Below are 17,570 nucleotides of genomic sequence, written 5' to 3'. Positions count from 1 at the left end.
AAAGGTGACTAAGGGATATAGGAGCACCTTCATCTGTGCAAGTTTAGTGTGGTAGAGAAGGCAGCATTATTATTATTATTCAACATTCATACAAGTAAATTAATCTGAACAATATATTCTCCCGTCCATGTTTCTATTCAAGTTTGGACGGTTGTGAAGTTGACGTTGTTGAAAAAAATGCTGCAGTGCAGTTTGTTACCGCTTCTTCTTCAATGACGCTTCGTAGTAAACTTAGTTTTAAGTAATTTATTTGACGTCAACCAATGTTGTGAAACCGAATGATATGACAATTATTGAGTGATGTTGAAATTTTGAATTTATAAATTTGAATAAACATAGTGTGTGCCTGCTGCTTCTCTTCCCGTTCAGATTGTAAAAGTCAATCAAGGGTAAGATGTAAAACTTGGGTTTCTTTTCGACCATGGGCTACCAACCTGTCACTATTTGAATCTCAATTCTATCATTAAGCCATACAGCCTCACAGCTGAACGTGTTACTAAGCTGTCTAGTCTTTTCAAGACTCTTGGCTCTGCTGATGATCTTGACCACTTGGCCTACGAAGGTCAGACAGCAGTCGATTTGTTTGTGTATATTTTTAACATCTAACAATTTGAAAAAAGTGGCAAGTGGATATTTAGTGGATAAATTGTCACGTTAGTCTTATTTTCTATCTAAAAAGATTTAGGAATTTTAAACGATTGCCTATTTTAGGAATTTGGATGAATAGGATTTGATGGTGACTTGATATTTTTACCGCGTAAAAAAAGGGTTAGACTGACAGAGAATGCCTTGTGGCATTAAGCCCTCCTTTTTACGTGCACTTAGTTTAAATAAATAAATAATTGAAAAAAAAAAACAAAAATTACTTTGTAAAACGTGTTTATTTACACTTTGGCAGTGATGGCGTGATATTTACAAAGAGAGTTACTTTGCTGAGACCTTTTTTGAGCAATCCATGTGTTGAGGTGAGACCAAGCCGGTTGCTACCGACCATCCAGTAACATCGCCGATCAGTGAAAAATTATACTAATCGACAAGGTTACTAACGCTATTAAAATAACCGTTAAAATAACGATTATTGACAATAACGTTTTCAATCTTCAATCGAGAACGTTATTGTCAATCGTTAATTACGGTCACTTTAAGCATATTACCAAGCGCGTAGACCGAGTCCGTGAATTCCGAGACCGGCGTGGCCGAGTCCGAGACCGTATGGCGCGGCCAAGCCAAGTGGAGCTACGCCAAGTGGGGCGACTCCCAGAGGTGCGACGCCCAAGTGAGCTGCGCGTGCGGCGGCCGCGGCACCGCTTAGAGCGGCGGATTGCGACTGCGCCGCGGCGACTAAGTTCTGCGAAGCTGCCACGCCATTCCAATACGCGTTCTCGTTGATGTCGCGGGCGGCCTCGGACGCTTGACGGACGGCCTCTGTGATAGAATGACATGTTCAGAATCGTTTTTTTTTTCTAGCGCCGTGCGGTTCCCGGCCACAAAACAAAAAAGAATACGACCGCCCCATTTCTCTCCCATGGATTTCGTGAAAGGCGACTAAGGGGTAGGCTTATAAACTTGGGATTCTTCTTTCAGGCGAGGGGCTAGCAACCTGCCACTATTTGAATCTCAATTCTGTCTTAAAGCCAAATAGCTGAACGTGGCCTATCAGTCTTTAAGAGACTCTTGGCTCTGTCTATCCCGTAAGGGATATAGACGTGATTATATGTATATTGTATATGTATGTTTTTTTCTAGAAAACGGTTGCAAAATAGACTCTCATGTATTTGTACAGTTTGTGTGCAATCCTACTACTATTATAAAGGCGAAAGTTTGTATGGATGTATGGATGTTTGTTACTCTTTCACGCAAAAACTACTGAACCGATTACCATGAAATTTGGTATGTAGGTAGCTGAAGACCCAGAATAACACATAGGCTACTTTTTATCCCAGAGTTCCCGCGGGATTGATAGGGTTTCCATGCGGACGAAGTCGCGGGCGGCCTCTAGTGTGAATATATTACTTTGTTATTTGATGGGTGCAATTGGCTTTGTAAAGGTAGTTTGCATGCGCATTCTACACTCTAGGTCTAGATTAATTAAGTAACATTTAATTTCAACGCATCGTTCGTTTTTCTTTTCGTTATAAATTTATCCTCTCTGGTCCGCCCAGGTCTTGGTACATTCAATTATGAAAATTTATGCCAAACGATAATTATGCAAAAAAAATATCTACGTATATGTGACACAATATGTGAAGTGTTTGTCACGTTTATCGATTAGTATTTTTTCTCGTTTTAAAATTAAACTGTTCACAAATAAAATGTGCATCGATTATCTTGCTGTCGGAAAAAAGGAAAGGTTGTTCGGAAAAGTCGGAGTGGGAAGACCTAGACGAACGTATCTTGATCAAATTAAGGACGTCCTGGTAAAGGGTCAGGTCAAGAGTACCCGAAACCGCCGAGATTGCATGAAGAGAGTTATGAATGTGGATGAAGCGAAAGAAGTATGCAGAGATCGTGGCAAGTGGAAAGAGGTAGTCTCTGCGTACCCCTTCCGGAAAAGAGGCGTGATTTTAGTTATACATACATACATACATACATACATACATACATACATATGTGATATGATATGATCACGTCTTTATCCCTTACGGGGTAGACAGAGCCAACAGTCTTGAAAAGACTGATAGGCCACGTTCAGCTGTTTGACTTAATGATAGAATTGAGATTCAAATAGTGACGGGTTGCTAGCCCATCGCCTAAAAGAAGAATCCCAAGTTTATAAGCCTAATCCCTTAGTCGCCTTTTACGACATCCATGGGAACGAGACGGAGTGGTCCTATTCTTTTTTGTATTGGTGCCGGGAACCACACGGCACTATGTATGTATGTATGTATGTATATCTTGCTGTCAAATACCTGTGTTCCACTGGACGGCGGCTTCGGCAGCTCTGGCCTGGCCTTCGCCCACAGCTCGCACGTGGTCTTGAGCGGCTACTGTCGCGTCGATGGCCGCGGCCTGGGCGTCACCAGGGTTGATGCCGTAGACCAGGGGGGCGATGGCTGATGCCGAGGCATAGCCGACGATAGCGAGGAGGACCTGGGATGAGACAAGCATTCGGCATGGATTAGGGAGATTGTTGTTTTAAATGGTTGTGGTGATTTTACTCAGCTCAGGTCATGTTGGTTATATGTGGATCCTAACAGACAAACACATTATTCATGTTTTTTTTAATGTAGACAATGTGCATTAGTTCACGATTTAGATTTAAAACATTTTTTTATTGTAAATTGACGAAAATGCTGCAGTGTAGTTTGTTCCGCCGCTTCTTCTACACATTCTATTCATTGTAACCCTGCGGTCTACTGCCCAGACTGGCTTCTAACGTCCTTAACTCAAGGGGCTATACCAGGACTAAGCCTTATAATACATACCTACATTACCTACCAAGGGTAGGGTTATTATTGTTTATTATGTTTTTGAAACCCTTGCGATGTTCACGGATACACAAGAAGTGGTTATTTTCTGTTTTTACTGGAAACCACATAATTGGCCGGCAATTCGCCGAAAATCTATGTGTACTTAATATAAAAAAAAACTTTTCTTTTTCTAATATAAAAAAGAAAAGTGGTTTTGAATCGGGCGTTTTTTAATTCGAAAATGCAAGTTGGCTTGAGTGTAAGGGTAGAGGAGAATTGAAAAAAACGTTATTCGAAATTTGTATGTAATTGTTATCAGAAGTAATTTAATCGTTCAGGTGTTCAGTTATGTATTGATTTAACTAGATACATTACTGCAAATGGCCTAGTTATTTTGCCACGTAGCACGGATCCTGTTCTGACACAATAATTTAGTATCAGATAAAATTTATGCCAATCTACTCCAGTCACATTATCCTTTAGAATTTCAGTAAGTTATTTCAATTAGTATGCTAATTTTAGAGGTACTACAATGAAATAATTGGCTTGCGGTTGCAAATGGTCTAGTTTTTGCTAGTACACCTATTAATTTGGTTAATTGATTGTTTTTTTTACTACACTAGCGCTCGTTTACAAAAATTATATGCGCTATTAAACATTTTAATTTAATCTGTATTTCTTTAGTTATTTCAAGGATAACCAAATTTATAATAATACCACAAGTTGGATTACAAAATGCCTTTTATAAATTGCCATTATTATGATAGTAAAAGTTATTATTATTCAATAAAAAAATCAAAAAATGACTTTGAATACTATATTTAAAAAATTGGTAATAGTAATTTAATTTCTTCAAAATGAAGTCATTGGTATTACATAGACAAGGTATAGTATTCGAATGATCTTATTTAATCATTGTAAATACTTATTCCCTTATCTTAAAACTAGCGACCCGCCCCGGCTTTACACGGATAGAATTTATTTATTTCTCTTGAATATCATACTCGTACTAAGCATTACTGTATCGAAATCCGTCGTGTTATTTTCAACAGAACAGACGCGGGAAGCGACTTTGTTTTATTTTATGTAGTGATTTAACATAACGCCTACATAAAAATAAAATTCGTGTGATTAGAACGTCTTCCTTCTTAGCGGTCATAAATACACCAGTTAACACGACTAATCAGCATATAAATATTAATTAATGAAATCTTTATTAGAATTCGTAATTGCGTTTGCGCATCCGTCGTGAGCGGTAGACCGTGTCATGGTGGACTAATTTTAACGGATTATCGTTTTAGGGTTCCGTACTCAAAAGGTTAAACTGGATTCCTATAATATTTATCCGTCCGTCACGACTGTATTTCATGGACCAAAATATTCGAAAAAGCTGATGGCTGGTAAGAAGAGCCCTAGACTTCAAGTCCGCTGTTTACTTGTTTTTATTAAATTTAATGAATAGTTAGATCGCCATTTGGCCTTTGTAGGTCTAAATTCAACATTTACTATTAATGTACAATTTTAGTGTTCAAGAATTATTCATTGATTTGTATGGTTGATATTTTTATAAATTATACATTTCTCTGTACGCCGTAACAACAAATAAAAAAAAAAAATGAAATGATATTTGCGGGAAAATAATCGCTCGACAAAAAATGTGATTATTTTGGCATTTTATAGGTAATGGAACCATTGTCGCCGAGCCAGGCTCGCACTAGGTCGTCCATTTTACTTACACCTGTCGTGTCTGTGATGTGCAATTTAGTGAAGTTGCCAGAAATTAACAAACGTAGGAGTCATTGTTCCTCATAAATGTGTAATGAGTATCATTATTGATTTTGCAAAAAAAATATTTAGCATGTTGATTGAAATATACTCGTAGATACGATAAAAAAGTAAGTGTGGAGTAAGTAACTTTTGTACGATCCATGTTATTCAATGAATAATGTATTATAATAAAAAAATGTACAATAAAGTATCTTACAAACAAACAAAAAATTTGTTAATATCATTAATCATAATGTAAATAAATAAAATGAAAATATCGGTTTTAAAATTAATAAAAACAATAACGGTTCAAAATAGACACGTTTGCTTAACAAGATTTAGAATTTTGTTTTCTAAACAAGATTTAGAACTTTAAAACATTATTTTCAAAATTATTCAAATTGAGCAATGTATTCAAAAAACGAAAACTAAATTTAAAAAAAAACATACAGTAATCAGCAATATTACTTCGTCAATAATTTTTACGAAATTAACAAGAAATAGATATCATTTACAATTTAGTTATCGACACCATAAGAATGCAACTAGTGAAATGCATAACTAAAACAATAACTAAATAAACAGCAGTGACAATTATACGACCTTGACACAAAGTTGTGCATGCGTAACTCGTCCCATACGTAATAACGACCTTCGCACGTAATAACCGTTATTCTATACATATAATGTCGCCACTATGATGTATGTTGCTAGATGTGACACTTTTTATATGTTTCTTATTCTCTTTTTTTGTGGTGGTCATTCAGAGGCGTTATATATTGAGATATGTTCCCTGATGCAGCATTCGCTATTGTGCTTTGGGATTGGGGTCATTTTTCGCTTTTTGAATATATAGGTATCATTTATGCGAATTAAGGTTTTGTCATTTGTAAAAAGAACAGTGTTGTCATCTTACTCTATACATAAAACCACGCCTTCTTCCCCGGAGGGGTGGGCAGAGACATCTTCCCCCATCTCACGAATTGAAAATCAAAAAATACTATTTTGTTGAAAAACATGCTATATTACGTGAGTACGCAAAAATACAAAAAAATAAAATTTAAATATGCAGAGAGCTAATCTAGTTAAATAAGTCTGCAATATTAACACACCATAGTTATTATTCGAATAGCGTTATTTGGTCAGCGAAAAAACATAATAGTTTTTTTTGTAACGGATAACCGTTATGCAAAACAGGTTTGTTTTTGTTATAAGTAAAATACATATATTTGAATATGCATTTGTTTTGAGCGACACTTTGAACATGTTATTTAAACGGAGTTTTGAATGCAAAAATATGTTTTTTTTAATGACTTTTTACTGACATACCGATAAAATAATAAACGTCTTAATTAACTATTTTCAATGCTGATATACAAATTATGTCAAACGACATTAGGTTAAAAGAGATCGATGTGACACTGTGCGCGTGTTAATTCTAAACTTGTCAACACGGCGTTAAGCTGGGTCTGACTACGCCCTCACTTACATATTTTACACTTGTTTCACGCCCCGGATTTGCTCGATGAAAATACCATTGTGAACATGTTAATCATATAGAAAGAAACGAAAGATAATAAATGTTTATTTAAATTAAGGTACAATAAAACATCAGAAAAACAGATGCAAAAACCATATCACATTTTTTTGTATCACAATGCTGCTGTGACCCCCACAGCAGCATTGTGATACAAAAAAATTGTTGTAATTTTATGAAAACCATAATGATCTGTTAGTTAATTGTTATTCAAAAGTGTTGATTAAAATATATATATATCTTTCATAGTACCCTAACTGTTTTCACGTTATCAGTTTTCACGAAACAGTGTTCTTTTTTAAAGTTTAAGCTTTCGACTATTAGTTTTAACTGTATATTTTCTAAGTTACCAATTTGATTGTATGATTTATTTTTTGTATGTTATTTATGACATCTCTACGCAGATTATAGACTTGAGGAGGCCGAGGGAATAAGCTTATTAATTTGCTTCTAACATTAACAGATATTTTTTTTAATAAAACTATTTATTTTATAAGTAAAGAAAAATATTATGATTCAATCAAACTTGACAAAAACACGGTGTGTATGACGCGTTAAGATGATGGAGACGCTGTGTATGTTTGAAGGGTTACGATGATGATAATTTAATTTAATGGATGAATACAATACAGAACTCGAATACTACTCGATCACGCCCTAAACAATGTGTCGATTTGCATAAAGTCGTTTAGCATAATGATTGACAAGGCGAACATTCTTGTTTGCATTGTTAGTATCAGATTCGAATCACTGTTTAACTAATGCGTTTAAAATTTTTATTGTTTGATAATACAAAACATTTTTTTAATGTTTTAGCCAGTTGAAATTCCAATGTACCAATAAAAAAAATTAATAGGCAAAGGAATTTGCTGTTTCCATTAATAATACAATAGATCCTTAAGTTTTTAACAAAAGCACTACAGAAAAACATATACAGCCTTGAGTATATCGATTTGCAAATAACATTTTTAATCAGATCACTATGACATGGCAAATATACGTCGTATATAAGGTTGCACCCGTTTGCCCTAATAATAATGACGACGGAATACCAAGATTTTTTCGCACTTCCTTAGAAAATGCATTGGTGTGAAAATTTATTGGCTGTATATAATATATCAATGCCATTTGAGGCAAAAATCCATCAAAAGTATTTAAAATGTCACTTTCGATCACTGCCGCGAATTTCGAATTTCGAACTTTGAAACGTGTCACAATATTTTTTTTCTTTTTGAAAAAGAACCGAATTTTCCGTCGTCACTATTTTGTTTGTGGTTTATTTGATTATTATTATTTTTTTAAATAAAGGTAGTTACCAGAAATCTCATCGTGCACTTCTTGTTGACTGCGCGATAGCTACTGAATGCTCTGGGCTGTGCCCGTTGGTCTTTTATACTGGGAGTATGCTATACAGCATGAGTATTGAAAGTGGCCAGCTATCAGTGCACAGTGATAAGACGTTTTAGAGGCGAACGCGTCCACTTTTTTGAGGCTGTCTTCTTTCGTCGGTGACATTTCTCTTGCCTTCCGCATTTTTTTTTATTGAATTTTGAATTGCAATTAATTTGCGACAGATTTTATGTACGTGAAGACTTGATTTGTGTAATGAAAGCATGAAAAATTAAAGGATTTTTTGTTGGTTCTTTTAAATACTACACATTTTTATTTTTAAAATAATTCTTTGATTCACATTCTACGAGAAAAAAACGTTATAATTGTCTCAATAATAAGTTATATTCAAGTTTAAATATTTGTTGCTTTCATGAAAAACTACTGCACGGATTTGGATGAAACTTTACATTAATAACCTTTTTTATCAGAATAACAAATCCCTTCATGGGATAAGTCAGGCATTGCAAGTGATTTATTTATTTCATAATTATATATTATTTCTTGTAACTGTGTAAATTTCTGTCCAATAAACAAACAAACAAATAGGTAGGATGCGATTTACACCCAAGCGAAGCCACGGGCGGAAGCTGATACTCTCATAATGATAACATACATCAGTGGCGATTTAAAGTGGGGTTTTACATACGGAAATTAATATATAGCAGGTTAATTGTATGACGTGTGTATAAAAAAAAAGTTACGTTCCACACTTATATATATACATTCATTAATCGGCACCCATTCATGGCGCATGTTTTATTTTCTCTCTTTTTCTATCCTCAAAGATGAAGAGAGATAGGATATCCCTGGGTAAAATTCTGGAAAAGCTTCCATAGATCTGTTTACCTGAGGCAGATACCACCATCTTTTCACTTGCATACTCTATACATATGGTTGACGGCCTCTGTGGCGCAGCGGTAGTGCGCTCGTCTGTGACACCGGACGTCCCGGGTTCAAATCCCGGCCGGGGCATAATGAGAAACGAACTTTCTCTGATTGGCCTGGGTTTTGCATGTTTATCATGTATAAGTGTTTATTATAAAAAATAGCGTCGTTGGGTTAGTATCTCGTTACACAAGTATCGAACTTACTTCGAGGCTGACTCAATTTGTGTAATATGTACTTTATATACATACATACATAAAATCACGCCTTTTCCCGGAGAGGTAGGCAGAGACTACATCTTGCCACGATCTCTGCATACTCTCTTCATGCAAGCTCGACGGTTTCGGGTACTCTTGACCTGACCTTCGCCAGGACGTCCTTAATTTGATCAAGATACGTTAATATATATATATATTATACGTCCTGTATATATTTATTGTTATACTTCTTTCACTTCAACCACTTTTTAAAAAATCTTCCTATGCAAGCTGTAATCAAGTATTTGAATCAAAATTCAAAACAAATTATAAATTTGAATTTTGATTAGGTACTTTAAAATCTTAGTACATATTTAAACACTAAACTTGCTTGACATCTAGAAGGGCTCGCCTCCGCTCCGGTCTATTTGGAAGAGCGATTTAGTGAAAACGATACGACCTGAATATTGCAGGTTTCTAGAAAAATTCTTTACTAATTCTTTATAGAAATGTTTAAATTTAGGTTAAAAAAGGCGAATTTCAAATGAAATTGGGTTCCTTATGAGATTTAAGAGTTGCATTAAGAGAGGATTTCCAGGAATTCCCGCGGGAACGGGGGTGCTTTTCATTGTACGCGGACAGCACCGCGAGCTTCTAGCTGAGTCGCAAATAAATTTATTTATTTATTTATTAGGAATAACAAACAGCTATATTATAAAGACATAGGTATTAAAAGTTATTATATGCTAAAGTAGTAACAATATAGCTAATAAATGTTTAAGAAATAAAAATTTATTCATATTTTGCGTGTCTATTTGTTCATTAGTCTACGTGGCGCCTTTGTTTTGATGGGTGGAGCAGGAAATGTTCTGACCTGTTATAAAAAAACTGTCACAATGCTTTTAAGGAGGATATCACGATATCTACAAAACTGACATACCGTACATACATTATAATCGCGTCTTTATCCCGTAAGGGGTAGACAGAGCCAACGGAGTCTTTTGAAAAGACTATGACCACTTGCATGTGTTATGGGCGGTTTAATGATGGAACTGATATTCAAATCGGAATCCCAATTTTATTTGCAATTGTCTTATTTATAAGCAGAGTTAGAATGAAAGATAATAATCCTACTAATATTAGGTATAAATGCGAAAGTTTGTGAGTATGTCAGGATGTCAGTATGGATGTTCGTTACTCTTTCACGCAAAAACTACAAAATCGATTACGATGAAATTTGGTATGTAGATAGCTGAAGACCCAGAATAACATATAGGCCACTTTTTGTCCTGGAGTCCCGGCGGGAATGATTCCACGCGGACGAAGCCGCGGGCGGCCTCTAGTGGCTAATAAACTTGGAATTCTTTTTTAAAGTGATAGCTGGCAACCCTGTCAAAGGGATATAGACGTGATCATATGTTATGTCAAAAACCCTCATGACCCAGGCCAATCAGAAAAACTTCCTTTTCTATAATGACCTGACCGAGAATCGAACATGACAACACACGAACATGTTAAAGGGAATTCCTGTGCACACCCCCCAAATAAACCTGCGCACATGCAGCCTTGCAACCTATTTCTCCACTCCAAATTGGCATAGACAAGGTTGGGTGCGGTTCCAAAGTCTGGCTGATGAAATAACTTGCAACTGTTGCGGGCGTGGGTAGGCTTTATTTTGTTGTTACTGAAGTCGTTTTGTTTATAGCGGTGGTCAACTTTGAAAAGAACCCGTTGGTTACAGAGAAAAAATAATAACCAATTTAAAAAAACATAGTAACCAATTTATAAATAAAACATAACTCTATTTTCCAATCATATATTTATATGATTCTTCTCCGAAACGAAAGTTTAAAAACATTCATAGGTATGTCTGATTTTAAACTATGACGTGTATTATACTATCCTACTTCCTACTAATATTATAAATGATGCGAAAGTTTGTGAGTATGTCAGGATGTCAGTATGGATGTTTGTTACTCTTTCACGCAAAAACTACTGAACCGATTGCGATGAATACTTGGCTTAACAGAAAAGATCCGTCAATCTCACAATACCCCACATTTTCCATCAGACATTATAGGTTATAGTAATTATAATTATCTTTAACATTGCCATATCAGTAACATTTAATTGTAGGTTCGCCTTTTATAACTTGATATAAATATTGATCTTGTATGTCCTTTATAAAAATATATTAGTTATCAGGCTTAGTACGGTCGGCAAAGCAAAATTCTAATTTTAAAATTTTTAGTCTTTATTATTATTGTACATTTCAACAACACTTAGTAAAAAAAAACTAAAGCGTCAATGCAGAAGATTCGGTAACAAACTGCACTGCAGCATTTTCTTCAATACGCTGACGCATTGGAAGCGGCGGTAAACTTAGTTTTAAGTAATTAATTTGACGTCAACCAATGTTGTGAAACCAAAAGATATGACAATTATTAAACGATATGAAGTATCCTATAATAATGAATAAAAATTTTGAATTTGAATAAAGTCAACTTCAAAATTGTCCAAATTTTGAATAGAAATGTAGACCAGAGAATACATTGTTCAAATCGGAGACAAAGGGTCAGGTCAAGAGTACCCGAAACCGACGAGCTTGCATGAAGAGAGTTATAAATGTGGATGAAGCGAAAGAAGTATGCAAAGTTCGTGGCAAGTGGAAAGATGTGTGTTTTATGTAATGTATGTATTTAACTATCTACTAAATATGTTCCCGAGTAACATTGAAACGTTAATTTAAAACAATAAAGGCATAAATATTGCTAATAAGCATAATTCATGTAACATTGTTAAAATTTCTGATCAGATTTCATCAAGGAAGTTTCATTATTTCAAGTTTAGACACTTGGACTAATTTAATACTAGTACTAACATACAAACGGGCCGTGGAAATAATTTTAATTATTAAACACGACAAATTTTATAGGGAAATAAAAAAAAAACTAATTATCATACATATGGTCACGTCTACATCACTTGCGGGGTAGACAGAGCCAACAGTCTTGAAAAGAGTGATAGGCCACGTTCAGCTGTTTGTCTTTATGATGGAATTGAGATCCAAATAGTGACAGGTTGCTAGGCCATCGCCTAAAAGAAGAATCCCAAGTTTATAAGCCTAATCCCTTAGTCGCCTTTAACGACATCCATGGGAACGAGATGGAGTGGTCCTGTTCTTTTTTTTTGAATGGTGCCGGAACCACACGGCGGCCTCAAGTTAACTTATAATTCCCATCATGAAATATTGCTTAACTGGCCCGGTCACCTGGTTTTGTCCGCGCCGTGTACGGAATACGGTCGGGGATGTGAATCATAGTTGTGTTAAAAGTAAAAGTGATTCAGTAAAGAATAAATACGTATATTGACACGTCTTTATCCCTGACGAGGCTGAAAGAAAATACATACTTATATGTATGACGTCTATATCCCTTGCCGGGTAGACAGAGCCAACAGTCTTGAAAAGACTGATAGGCCACGCTCAGCTATTTGGCTTTACGATATAATTGAGATTCAAATAGCGATAGGTCGCTAGCCCATCGCCTAAAAAAAGAATTCCTAGTTTATAGGCACATCCCTTCTTTATTTATTTATGTACACACAATTATATACAGGAGTATTTACTTATTTCAATAGAATTCTTATGTAATAGACATGAAAGGAGAGATGAATTTTGGAGCGGTATGGTGTGTGCATAAGATATCGTCACTAACTATCCCCATAGTCGCCTTTTGCGACATCCATGGGAATGAGATTGAGGGAATCCAATTTTTTTTTTATTATTTTATTAATATTTAAATGTTAATCCCAAAGTTCTATAACGAACATGGAAATTAACCAAAAAATTGTTACTGTACGTAACAGTACAGTGAGGGAAAACGAATTTTTTATAACGCAACGGATTCTTATCGAAATTCACAAGAACAACCATAGCGCGTTTTAATTCCGTACAGCGCCATCTAACGGTAAACTTAGAGAAGCTACGGACCAAAGGCTGTTTCCTTGCTTAGCGTATTTGAATTAATTAATTTGATAATTATGTAAAGTAAAGATATATTATTAATTTATTATTAGAAATTTTATTTAATAATAATTTGAAGTCTTAAATTAATTAATTTAATTTTTAGGTTATTTTTATAATAAATAACTCCTAAAATTATGTGGAGTTTGTAATTTTCACCCTACATAATATATCTATAGAATTTTTACATAATATCTTTGTATCACGTTCTTATACTCTACGGGGTAGGCAGAGCAAATACTATCTCAAAAAGACTATTGAGGGCATGTTTTGTATGGAATTGAGATTTGAATAGAGATATAAAAAAATGGAAAAACGCCATTTTATGTATGTATGTATGTATGTGTACCGGGAGCGATGTTTCGGCTCGTCCGCCACCAAAGGAAAAATCTTCCGCCAGGCTAGGCTGTGGTGCATGGGGAATCGAGGCTCCGACGTTCATGTGTCGGAGGTTATACGAGTATATATGCTCCAATCTGTGAAATCTTTGCTAGCGCGATTCAGACTTTTCGCTGTTTTTGACTGATAGCGTCGCGTGACTTTGTTTCTTGTAACTTTAGATGTAGAGATGTCGCCACATATGTATGTATAGAGATATAATAGATTAGATATACATACATAATATAATAGATTAGATATACATACATATATATACGGCTGAAGAGACGACAAACAAACAAATAAGCTTACTTTCTCATTTATATTATTCGTTGGAATGTATTCTTTTATTTTTATTAAAAAATAATTAAAATCTTAGACGGTGAGGTTGCATTAATTTTGCAGAAAAAGCCACAACGCAATAAATTAAATTAACTAATTTGTTCCGTGTCAAAAGGAAGCAAAGTATATTTTTGATAAACAAAACAAATTCCCACTTCAAACCCCTTATCAACGGTAAGTCTTATAAACTCCCGAGTTTATAAGATTCTTTTGTTTTTGTGTTCTTATTTTTATGTCGTGTGGTTTCCGGCACTAAACAATAGGACCACTCCATCTCTTTCCCATGGATGTCGTGAAAGGCGACTAAGGTTTAGGCTAATAAACTTGAAATTCGTCTTATTGGCGATGAGCTAGCAACCTACAGTAGAACTTAGCCTTTCAACCTTTTTAAGTCTGTTGGCTCTGTCTACCTCGCAAGGGATTGTGAATGAAGTGTGAGTGAAGATGAAAATATGTATGTAAGTGTTGAAAAGAAACAAACATATAAATTACTTAATAATTTTTTTTATCATATCGATATTTTAATTTAAGAATCAATCGTTTATTATTTAATCGATTCTTAACCTCAAAATATTCACACAGTGCAGAGTTTGACTGCCTGTTAATTACACAGAGCAAAGGATCTCATTGCCAGGTGATCACACAGAGCAAAGAGGCTTATTGCCTGGTGCAATCACCAAGTTTTGCCTGCCACCGCCGCGACGACGCCATCTTGGGATACGCTGACACCCGGGGTGATGATCTTGACAGCAGGCTGGAGGAGTGTAGTTTGCCAGCCGACCTGTAAGAGGATTTTTTTATTAAAAAAAAATATAAAAAAATAATGGAATAGATAATAATCTTTTCTATACATTACATTTGGAGCAAAGCATTTCAATTTACTGGCAACATTATCGTGCTGAATTTCTATGTCAGTAATTAATTGGTTACTTTATTAATGCAATACACATACATACATAAATCACGCCTCTTCCGGAGGAGTAGGAAACAACATTTTTCCACTTTCCACTTTTTTACTTCTTTCCAACCACATTCCTCTCTTCATGCAAGCTTCGGGAGACAAGGTTTCAGGTACTCTGACCTGAATTTTAGCTAGAACGGCTCAAATTTGATCAAGGCACTCGTAACTTAGTGATTATCTCAAAGTTAATTTGATAAAAAAGCTTGTTCTTATTAGGACATCCCTTTCTAGCGTTGGTCAGATTGTGTACTCCGTGAGGATGAGACGCCTATGACCACGACTCAAGAGTTGGCAAAACCTTGACCATGTCCGGCTGACAAGGTTACCTTTCCCAGCTTAAATCCAGTCAGCCAGTTTCCCTTATTAGGTAAAAATGTTGGGAATATATCGCCTTTGCCCGGGTTTCCAAAAAAATCTTCATCAACGGGCTTGCTTACAGTATTTTTGACCTATCTCATAGAATTTATTTAAGAAAAATTATCAGTATAAATGATCACTCACTTCATTGAGATTCACTGGGAGACTGGCGATAGGCGCGTACAATGGAAATCCAAGATTAGCCAGAACGGGAGCCACAATGGCGCCTTCCTTCAATTTAGCTTCGGCGTACACTTTCTGCTCATTCTCCGCAACTGCTCCGGGTGTTTTCAAAGCAGCAAACTGTGCATCATTCGCTGGAGTTTTCACATTTCCATCGTTAGCAGCAGCAGATTCGATTTGCACTGAATCATCTGTACCGTCTTCGGTTTTGATTACCTTATCCTCCTCTGTCTTTTGATCGTAATTCTCACCAGTTTTAACAGAAACAGCGCTGTAAATGAACGGAGCGACGCCCCCAACTGGCGCTATGACAGCTTTGCCCAGTAAATCAGCATTGCTGGCGACAATGCCCTCGATTTTGGCCTGGGCCGACTGCAGAGCAGTCAACGCTTGCCATTTCTTATCCTCCGCCTCCCAGAAAGCGTCCTGATTCTTTTCACTGGCCAGATTGCTAGCTTCGACGATTTTCTCAGCTTGTTCTTTAAGCGCTTGTTCGGTTGCTTCCCTGTTTTTGTCGGCTGCTGCTCTTAGATAGTCTTCGACTTCAGTTTTAGCGTTAATGGCGGCCGCCTGGATGTCACCAGGGGAAATAGTTGGCGCTGCAACCGGGATAGCGGCTAGTGCGGGAACTGTTTTGACGATCGGTATGGCGGGAATGGCGGGACTGACCGGGACCGTTTTGACAGCTGCGATGGCGGATATGGCGGGGACGGCCACGGGGCCTAGTGAGCCGACTAGAGCGCCTGATGGCGCTGCGGCCGCGCAGGCTAGGATTGATGACAGGATCTGTGGAAGAATAATGTTAATACGAGTATAAATAACTTTGTTGCTATTTGTGTTTGTTAGTCTCTGTGATCTATAACGTGTCCGATTTGAATACGTTATGCGCCGAGGCGCAAGTTGAAATCCTGCCCCGATTTACCAATTACACTTTTCTTATTTAGGTACATTAGTTTGAGTACTAACCGATGCTCTCACATTTCATCTAAATATTGTAAGGAAACCTGCACATTTAAGTAAGTAGATGTGTAAATTTTAATCGTGTATCACGATTTTGGTTGGATTCGGGTTTGGTTTCCATGTAAAGTGAAGTGAGTCACCTTTTACTGGAGTTGTCAGCCCCCTAAGAGATAAAGTTTAAAATTATAGTATTAAAATTTAAACTAAAAGTTTGAAATAGTTTAGATAAACAATTGCAGACATGTCATTTATCTATACTAATATTATAAAGCTGAAGAGTTTGTTTGTTTGAACGCGCTTATCTCAGGAACAACCGGTTCGAATTGAAAAATTATTTTTGTCTTTAATAGACCATTTATCGAGGAAGACTTTAGGCTATTTATTATCACGCTGCAACTATTAGGAGCGAAGAAATAATGGAAATGTGAAAAAAACGGGGAAAATTATTCACCCTTGATCCTTAATGAATCAATGATGCCCAAAATAACTATTCCACGCGGACGGAGTCGCGGGCACAGCTAGTTTATAAATAAACTTTTTGCCAACGCGAAACGGTCACCCATCGCATGATTGACGGATGCAGACTTGCTTGCCTTGATTAAGAATAAGAACGAATAACTTTTTATCATGTACTTATATCAATTAGCATTCTTGCTTGCAAATAGTTTAACATTTGATCTGCATAAGCACTACTGTTTTGAATAGCCTAAGGCCATTATTTTATTAGTTAATAACTAGCTAAGCCTACGGTCTTTGAAGGTTTGAAATTATGTATATATTTTTTAATATCTCGATTTCTTTGATGAATAGAACCACTACATATCTTTTTCATGGATGCCGTAAAAGGCGACTAAGTGATAGTCTTATAAAAACGAAAAATCACTCTAAAGTCCGTTCAGTCACTATTTGAATCTCAATTCCATCATTAAGCCACACAGCTGAGCGTGGCTTTTAAGTCTTTTCAGGACTGTTGGGCTCTGTCTACCCCGCAAGGGATACAGACGTGACTATATTTATATAATTTTCAGAAAAAATAGCATATGTATCACAGACAAACACTTTTGCATCATATAATTATTATTAATTGACATACATACATATAGTCACGTCTATATCCCTTGTGGGGTAGACAGAGCCAACAGTCTTGTTAAGACTGATCGGCCACGTATACTATTAA

At 36.0% G+C, this 17,570-nt stretch overlaps 2 protein-coding genes across 2 annotated transcripts in view; one reads left to right on the top strand and one right to left on the bottom strand.

Moving 5' to 3' along the window:
- The window catches only part of LOC106132238 (WD repeat-containing protein 7), a 109,832-nt gene that overhangs the window by 37,594 nt on the left and 54,668 nt on the right, over positions 1-17,570 (top strand). The window lies entirely within an intron of this gene.
- LOC106132240 (cuticle protein 1) lies at positions 884-8,084 on the bottom strand. The gene is made up of 3 exons (XM_013331600.2): positions 8,031-8,084; positions 2,910-3,090; positions 884-1,425 (listed from the first exon to the last, which is right to left on the bottom strand). Exons 1-3 carry the CDS (start codon positions 8,040-8,042, stop codon positions 1,151-1,153), a joined length of 468 nt encoding a protein of 155 aa, XP_013187054.1. The 5' UTR covers positions 8,043-8,084; the 3' UTR covers positions 884-1,150.

Source organism: Amyelois transitella, chromosome 29 (assembly GCF_032362555.1).
Source record: "Amyelois transitella isolate CPQ chromosome 29, ilAmyTran1.1, whole genome shotgun sequence".
Classification (NCBI taxonomy): Eukaryota; Metazoa; Arthropoda; class Insecta; order Lepidoptera; family Pyralidae; genus Amyelois; species Amyelois transitella.
This window is presented reverse-complemented; position numbering and strand designations above follow the sequence as displayed.